Here is a 9,051-nt window from a genome sequence, read left to right as displayed (position 1 = left end):
GAAAACCATAAATCATTTTTTTTTAAAAAAGCCTTAGGTGCATGCATCTTCACCTATGGGTTTGTAGTCTTAAACAGGTTCAGCTATCCCCCACCCCCTTTTGCTTCCTCCTGCTCATTGTAATGTATTACATTGTTGTTAAGCTGGCGGTTCTTAACTCTCCTCCATCACCTCTGCCATTTCCCCTTCTGGTCTGTTTCCCTTCTTTCCCAGTAGCAGCCGGTGCCCATTGGGACTGGTGGAATGGAAGGCGGGGAAGCCAACATCAGGTGGTGCCAGAGTGAACCACAGATGGAGTCAACACATTCTAGTTTCGCCCTCATCCTCTTTCCTGATGAGTTCTACACAGCTAACATTGAGACCAAGGAGGGGGAAGCCAACAGCCTGTGCCCCCTTCCTGATTGTAAGTATGAGGCAGGCAGGCAGGGGGTAGCTCCATGAAGGCAGAGTGAGGTCGGTGGGGCAGGACCCCATTTGCCCTAATGGACCAGCTTCCACTGTTTATTCCAGAGAATAATAGTGGGAAGGGACCCCAAGGGTCATCTAGTCCAACCCCCTGCAATGCAGGAATCTTCTGCCCAACATGGGGCTCAAATCTATGTCCCTGAGATCAAGAGTCTTATGCTCTACTGACTGAGCTATCCCAGGTATTAACTGAACTACTTTCCTTTATCTTTTTATTTCGTAGATTGTAAGCCTACAGGCACCACTATTTGTTTTATTGACTACACAATACTTAGTTTTAGATGCTTATCATGATTACCACTATTAAAGCTTCCTACAGCTATTCCTGCACATGGTTTTTTCTTTTTGTTTTGCTCTTCTGTTGCATCACAAGTCCTATAGGCTACAGAAACAGGAGCAGGGCAAAATTCAGTTCAGTACACCTTTAAAGCTGAACCACTAAAATCGACACCTTCCACTACAATATTAGAACCAAAACAATATTAGAACCACTGTATCTTGTTCTTCCTTGAAGGATCTCATGAGGGTAGATGTACAGTGGTACCTCGGGTTACATACACTTCAGCTTACATATGCTTCAGGTTACAGACTCTGCTAACCCAGAAATAGTGCTTCAGGTTAAGAACTTTGCTTCAGGATATGAACAGAAATCGGGCTCCAGCAGCGCGGCGGCAGCAGGAGGACCCATTAGCTAAAGTGGTGCTTCGGGTTAAGAACATTTCACGTTAAGAACTGACCTACGGTACGAATTAAGTACTTAACCCGAGGTACCACTGTATGTTGGTTGCCCTTTTAGTGTCCTCCACAACCATGGGCGTAACCAGGATTTATGTTGGGGGAGGGGGAGGGGCAGGAGACCCACCTGTCATCATCCTCCGTCTAGCAGATTCGGAATGAAATGTCTCAGCAACAGTTGTTTCCAATTACTTTCTTTTGACCCCAAGCGATCAGAAAAATCTGTCAAAATCTTCGCCAGAATGTTTTACAACAGCATCCAAGTGACCTCAGCAAGCATTTCAATTTCAAATATTCCGATTATTTCTACTTTGAGTTATTTTTATTTATTTACTTGATGGGGGGCAGCTGTCTCAGCCCCCTCACTATGCCTATTTCAACAACTCTGTGAGATAGGCTAAGCAGAGATGAAATGATGTACTCACAACTACCTGGTGAGCTGTAGGACTCAGTGGCTACCGTATTTAATAATAATTGGTCCAGTCATCTGGTGGGTACAACCACTGTATTCTAAGCAGGGATTTGGAGAGATACCTGGAAAAGAGAATATTTTTTGGGGGTGCTGTTGCTGCTGCTCAACATGAGATATTTTGCTTTAAGCTGTTTTGCTGCACTTGTTCATACTTTGTTTTAAAGGGAAAGGGGGAGGTAGCGCTAAGTGCCAGGGATAGCAAAGGAAGAGGCGAAACTTTGGAAATGTACTCGCAAATAAAAAACCATTATGTAATTCAATTCTTGCAAATACTACAAAGCCTACTGCAAAATCTCTCAAGAACTTGACTTAACAGGAGAGGCTTGTTCTCAGTAAGTTCTGCCCTTGAAGAAGGTTGTCCTCAATTTAGGCTCTCTCATGCATTGATTTGACCAAACTGCGGGAGGCAGTGGAAGACAGGAGTGCCTGGCGTGCTCTGGTCCATGGGGTCACGAAGAGTCAGACACGACTAAACGACTAAACAACAACAATGCATTGATCTTCCTCTAATAATTTCCTATTCCTTCCATAATACTCCTGTTGGGAAGGCTCAAAATTGATCTGATGCCAGATGTCTCAAATGGAAAAATCCCAAAAAACTTCTAAGACACTGAACACTATAGGGAAAACACTATATATTATTTCGTAACACCTTTTAACTTTCTGCTTTGAAAAATATCAAATCCTGTTTTACAAATGGGGAGCCAACGAGTGGCCTATGTGCACATTAGTGCTTAAAATGCAGTGATGTTGTCCCACCCCCCAACCTTGCCTGCCTGCCGGCTGCATTTCAAGTTGCGTTTTCATGTTGCCTACGAACTAGAGAAGAGGCAGGGATGTCTTCAACTGATGCACATAATCTGACTTTACCCTGGGCACGCAACCTGTCCAAGGTTGGTTGTCATCTGCAGATGTGCAACAGCTGCCTGGTGGAAGATGGATTAAGTGAAAGTGCATCAGACAGCAGTGCTTCTCAAGAAAGTACAAGATGCCTATGGATTGTGGCTGTTCGCCGTGTGTACTCGGCTTCAAATGCCAGCGGTGGGAGTGCTCTGGAAGGGGAGAAAATGGAACTGTGTACACAGCCCAAGCGGCTGAGTGCCCAAGTCCATGTAACAACTGCAGATTTCTCCTGGGGCTCTGGACTGCTCTTCTGCACAGGTTGCAAGGAAAGAAGTCCTGGGCCAGTGGCTGGGAGGAATCGTGCACCTATCAAATGCACAGGAACCTGGCGGGGGTGGGGGAGAAAATGACAACTCTACAGGGAGCCAGGTCACCTAGATTAGGACAGTGGGATAGCTCAGTCGGTAAGAGCATGAGACTCTTAATCTCAGGTTCGTGGGTTCAAGCCCCAGGCTGGTTGAAAGATACCTGCACTGCAAGTTCCTTTCAGCCCTACAATTATATAATTCCAAGTGCAACTATCCTCACTTGCTCAAAGCAGCCCTCCACCTCACCCCAAGCTGTGGCAGATCAGGGGGCTGCATGCAAAGTGCACCATGGGTCAGTGCACATGAAACAACTCTTAGGGGCTGGGGTCCCTTGCTGTCTTTTTGCGAACCAGAAGGTTGGTGGTTCGAGCCCACCCAGAGACAGCTGTGGGCACGATTCCTTCATTGCAGGGGTCTAGCTGACCCTGGGGGGTCTCTTCCAACTCTGCAATTTTATGGCAAAGGTAAAGCAGCTATTTTCACACAAAAAAGACGAAGCTTCCCAAAAGGGTGCTATGTAGGAAGTAACAAACAGGGGTGCCAACTAGAATGAAATATGGGGGGCGGGGCGAGGTAAGCCCCGCCCCACACTATCAATCACATGACACAGCACGCACTACTTGAATGGCAATGCCCATTGAATTTGGGGGCGCTCAAATATTTTATTGGGGGTTCGGCCCCTAGGAGTTGGCTCCTATGCACTCCCCAGAAAACTTTGGCTCTGTTTGCTGCGCCTCCTGCCTGCCCCCCGCCCTCTGCTACGCGGAGTCCCGCGCGTCTCTTGATCTCCCAAGGGAGCCGGTTGCTGGGGAGGCGCCGGGCGGGGCGGATCTTCTCCTGGCCTCTTTCTTCCTCCTCCTCTCCCAGGTCCCTCCTCTCCCAGGTTGCGCGCTCCGCCAGGTCCCGGCCAGATGTTGCAAGCGCCTCGTCCTCCTCCTCCTCCTCCTCCCCGCGGCTCCTGCCTGGCTCCGCCGCTGCCTCCTCTCCCCGCGGAGCAGCCCGGCGCTGGCCTCCCGCAGCCGGACCCAGGTTCGGGCCCGCCACCTGGGCGGAGGCGCTGCTGAGGCCTCGGCGGCGGAGCGATGGGGATGCTGCTGCCCGGGAACCGCACCTTCCTCCTGGGGCTCTGGGCGGCCCTTCGGCGAAGGCTGCAGGGCGAGAAGTCCTGGGACCGGCGCCTCGACGAAATCAATCTGCTGCAGCAGAAGAGGTAAGTCCCAGGGGCGAGGGCAGCCTTGACTTCCGTGGGAGAGAGGGTGCCTCTGAGCATGGGCAGAGTGACTTTCTGTTACGCTTAGTGTCCAGAGCCACGCGTGGGGCTGAGGGGGGAATCGTGCCCTGCGCAGCATGCCATATGAGGATTCCACACGAGAATTCATCTATATACTGTATTCTCCCCCCCAAAAAATCACATTTCCTTCTCTTCATTTTCCTTGGGACGTCCCCCTCGGGGACCTGTCTTAGAACAGGTGGAAGGGGACTGGTTATTTACCTGTCCTGAACTTTCTGGGGATGAGATGTGTTATACAGGAACCTATTTTCCCGGCGATTTGTCCTCTGCTCAGCTATTTTCCTCAGCTCAGGACAGGAGTTGTAACTCGATCTCCGGAGCGAACGCAGCTTCGGCTGTTCACCTGCCTGAGATACAGACAATATTGTATTCTGTGCTTCCTGTCCAACAGTAGCTATGAGAAAAGAGGGTCTCTCCCGCTCCCCTTTTTAATGGGGTGCTCAGGAAAGAAGGGCTGGAACCCAAGGGATGGAAGGCCTGTGTGTGTGTGTGTGTGTGTGTGTGTGTGTGTGTGTGTTTGTTCCTCACTCTTCCTCTTCTGGTCTTATGGAAGCTGCAAATCCACATTATGAGGGAGCTGCGAGACTTTAGGATTGTCTTGCATGCCTTTTGTGTTGTTAGAAATCTTGCGATTAAATAACATGTTGGCAGGATGTGGCACCTGAGGGTTTTGCCAAAGTTCCTTGGTGACGGAGCCCTGGACTGCGATGCCAGGTGCTCTCAACTCAGGCACACCTGAAGCTGACAGTGAAAATGCCTCTGAGCATGTGTAAGGTGCATATCCCTCATCGCTGAGTCATTGCCCACTTCGCATAGCAGAGATTAGGGAGAAGAGTGCATCTAGGTGAGAGAGCATGACCCAGGTAGGGCAGAACCCTGGCAGAACCTTTTGCAGATGAAGCGCTGCTGATTCTCTGCCAGTTGGAACATTCTGCAATTCAGTGTGCTTCTACAACAAAATTAGGTCAGGTACACTGTTAAGCTTTGGGCAGTTCGAACTGAAGCCTGATTGACAGAAATGACATTATATAGAACATGTCCAAACAGTAACATATCACACGCCTGGCTTGGCAATGGTTTGGAAAGTCAGATGTGCAAGAAGAAAGTGAGTGGGGAGGAGAAAGAAGAAATATATATATATATATATATAGTACATGCAGATTCAGTGAGCATCATGCTTGATGACTGAGTAGGTCCCCTCTGGTCCTGACACCTCTTTTTCCTGTTGTCTTGGACCTAGTAAAGAGACAAATGGGGGGGGGGTCACTGTTCATCATGCTATGGGACATGCATGGAGTAGGGAGGGCTGCTGCAGTTTTGGAATTCACGCATCCATCCATTTCTCAAGACTGTCCTCTGGGTACCCATAATGAGCAAGATGGTTGACCATTGCAGCTGCTTGCTTTTGTGGTGGCTGATGATAGAGCAGATTGTGGTTTGTGAGGTGGGATATTATACGATGCACTTTATGTGGATGAGGAAGAGAATTAGGGAGAATGGGTGCAACATGATTGGTAAATGAATACAATAACCTCTAGCCTCAGGAAATGCAGTTTTGGGTTAATATTTTTGGGGGCGGCATACCATAATGTGAAACACCTTATTCTACATTGTGAGATACAGTATTCAACAAAGCTGAATGCTGCAAAATCCAGGACAGATAAAATACAGTGGTACCTTGGGTTATAGATGCTTCAGGTCACAGCCTCCGCTAACCCAGAAATAGTGCTTCAGGTTAAGAACTTTGCTTCAGGATGAGAACAGAAATCGTGCTCCAGCGGAGCCGTGGCAGCAGGAGGCCCCATTAGCTAAAGTGGTGCTTCAGGTTAAGAACAGTTTCAGGTTAAGAACGGACTTCCGGAACAAATTAAGTTCTTAACCCGAGGTACCACTTTACTTAATTTCATGTACATGAAAATTCTTATCATGGAGGATAAGATTATTGACAGCTACCAGCCATGCTTTGTCTCCATAGTTGGAGGCAATGATATTGCTGGAAACCACAAGGGGGAGAGTGCTCCTGTGCTCCAATTCTGCTTGCGTGTTCCCCAAAGGTATCTGGCTGGTCACTGCGAGAGCAGGATGCTGGAACTGATGGGTCTTGGCCTGCCCCAGCAGGCTCTTCTTGTGTTCTTACGTTCTTACCTAGCTATTTCTGCATGTGTTGAATCTTGATTTTATTGCGTGAAACCCCAGCCTCTGCCTACCGGGCACAATGAGATTGGGAGAATTAGCTCGAAGTTGAATTCAGGGGTACCACTGGAGCCAGTCTGCAACCGGTGCACCATATTCAGGCCTCCAATGTGTAGTTTGCATCCAGATGGCAGCTTCCCAATGAAGTGCGCAACTGGGAGCAAGGAGAACAAGTACCTTCAAGGATGCGGTACTGTATAAGCTACCCGAGGGTCAGTGGCATGCTGTGAAATTTTTAGTTGGGGAACAGTTAAGGCCAGAGGCACCAGCTTGTGAGGGAGGGCAATGTTGTGCTTGCGAAGCATTGCATCTCCCTCGCTAAGCTGGGCAGAAGCTTCCTGGGCTTTGGGAAGGAGAAGCCAAGGGAATATTTAGGGGACGAGCCTAGTCCCCCATGTCCATTGACCACATGCCATTGCCTAGGGTGGTTCATATTTTGGTCCAGCAATAGTCAATGTGGCACCTGCCAGATGTTATTGGATACTGACTCCCATAAGTTCCAGCCAGCGTGGCCAATGGGCAAGGATGATGGGGGTTGTAGTCTAACAACACCTGGAAGGTACCACTTTGGCTGCCCCTACTTCAGTCATCCTGCTGCTGTTGCTGCCTGCACTGAACCTGCTAGACCCCGGTCTGCTTTTGTGTGTTAGTCAGGTGCACTGCACTGAATTGTCCGACTCTCAAAAAACCCTTGGTCTGGAAGCGCCCTGAGAATAATATTTAAGTCTTGTTATACTGAGTATATACGTTACTGAACTGGTAGACTTTTTTTTGAACACACTGTCTCTAGAAGGAAAAAAAAACCCAAAACATTGCAGAACATTTTTCCTTTTTTTGTGAAGGTAGAGGTCGACGAAGCACACTAATTTGAGAACAAGGAAGCAGAGTTAGGTCAAAGGCTTCAGCCCAAGGACCTAGATTGTTGTCGCCACTGCTGATTTTGTTCAAATGGATATTCCTACTCTCCCCTATGGAGCCAGAGCTCAGGCTAGCGTATAGATGTTCATATAATTAGAGGGAGTACTGTTGGCCTGCCTGCTGAATTTGTGGCACCCACCCACACTGAACAGTTTACTGGCTGCATTTTGCAGCCTGCATGGGTGCTTGACCACACTCGTCTCCCCCTCTCCATAATTTATTTGCAATAGGCTGGTAGCAAAAGCAAAAGGGTTGTTGTGTCCCTCCCTGCCCCGTGGACTGCTATGCATGGCTGTTACGGCCTGGTGGCTTTCAGATGTTGGAGGTTCATATTGCAGGAAAGTGCTTTGCATGGAGTCCGACCACTTGGCCCATCTAGCTCAGTCTGTTATGGCTGGTAGTGTCTCTTCAGGATTTCAGACCAATTCCTATCTGGAGATGCCAGAGCTACAACCCTTATGTATTGAAATCCCCTCGTATGCATACCCGCTTTGCTCTAAATAACAGAAACCATCCCCAGCAGTCACAAGCTTGCGCACTTGATATATTGCGGCAGACCCAGGTTTAAACAAATAGATCTGTCAGTTTTATGCCTACTTTGGTGCTAATTGATCTCATTAGTAGCCTATACAATTTCTAAGTGTTCTTAATGTTAAGCTGGCTCCTGCTGATTGTGTAATGTTGTGACGCGCAGTTCTTATTATCAGGATAAAGTGATTGGTAGATGCTTCCATGTCTAAGGACACCATAGAATTTGAGTTATGTTAATGTTGCTAGTTGGAGGAGAGGTATATTTATGTCATTATTATTATTATTATTATTATTTTCATCTTTGTGCTGAAAAAAATGCTTTGATATATCACGATATATTAGGTAGCCTGTGCTCTACTTAAACACTAGCCCTCAAGCCCTCTATAATGCCATTCTATGTCTCTCCTAAATGCATGTTGGAGATTCTGAGAGTCCACAGAGCTTTTTAAGGTGGGCAATGTTCTTGGCTGATGCATACAGCACTTTGGGGCTTGCACCAGAAGGATAAACTGCCACCTTCATGACAGTTACAGATAGGTATAGAATGTCCTGGGAGATTGAATGACATCAGGAATCACAAGACAGAGAAACCAGTAGGAGAACACTTCAATCTCCCAGGACATTCTATACAAGATCTCAAAGTAGCTGTTTTACTACAAAGGAATTTCAGAAACAGACTGGAAAGAGAAGCTGCTGAATTGCAACTTATTACAAAACTTAAAACCATGGAGAGACCTGGTCTGAACAAAGACATTGGATTCTTATCTCATTATACATGACAAAGCCATTTTTCACCTTCTCACCCCTTGCTTTTTCCTGTAAGACCTATTGCAGTCGTTAAGAGTCGTCAACAGGCTCATCACAGCTATCTGCCAATCACCCATTCCCACCACCCTTCTGAGTAATACCCCTCCCCACCTTCTCACTATATAGAAGGGTCTGGTTACTTCTGTTTCAGTGTATCTGAAGAAGTGTGCATGCACACGAAAGCTCATACCAAGAACTAACTTAGTTGGTCTTTAAGGTGCTACTGGAAGGAATTTTTTTTGTTTTGACCTTCATGACAGTTACCTTTCCCATTAATCTGCACCTTGCTGTGGATAAGGTAAAGCTAAAGGGACCCCTGACCATTAGGTCCAGTCGTGGCCGACTCTGGGGTTGCGACGCTCATCTGGCTTTATTGGCCGAGGGAGCCGGCATACAGCTTCCGGGTCATGTGGCCTGCATGACTAAGC

The 9,051-nt window shown here is 47.7% G+C and overlaps 1 protein-coding gene across 1 annotated transcript in view; it reads left to right on the top strand.

Moving 5' to 3' along the window:
* The first annotated feature begins 3,492 nt into the window (after positions 1 to 3,492).
* The window catches only part of LOC310834713 (transient receptor potential cation channel subfamily V member 6-like), a 73,073-nt gene continuing 67,514 nt past the window's right edge, over positions 3,493 to 9,051 (top strand). Inside the window, exon 1 of the mRNA XM_083718855.1 lies at positions 3,493 to 4,093. Coding sequence (XP_083574981.1) covers positions 3,966 to 4,093 — 128 coding nt within the window. The 5' untranslated portion in view covers positions 3,493 to 3,965. The remainder of the gene's footprint in view (positions 4,094 to 9,051) is intronic.

This window comes from Podarcis gaigeae (genome assembly GCF_964106915.1).
Source record: "Podarcis gaigeae genome assembly, chromosome: 17".
NCBI lineage: Eukaryota > Metazoa > Chordata > Lepidosauria > Squamata > Lacertidae > Podarcis > Podarcis gaigeae.
The sequence above is the reverse complement of the archived record's forward strand: the minus strand, read 5'-3'. Positions and strand labels throughout refer to the sequence as shown.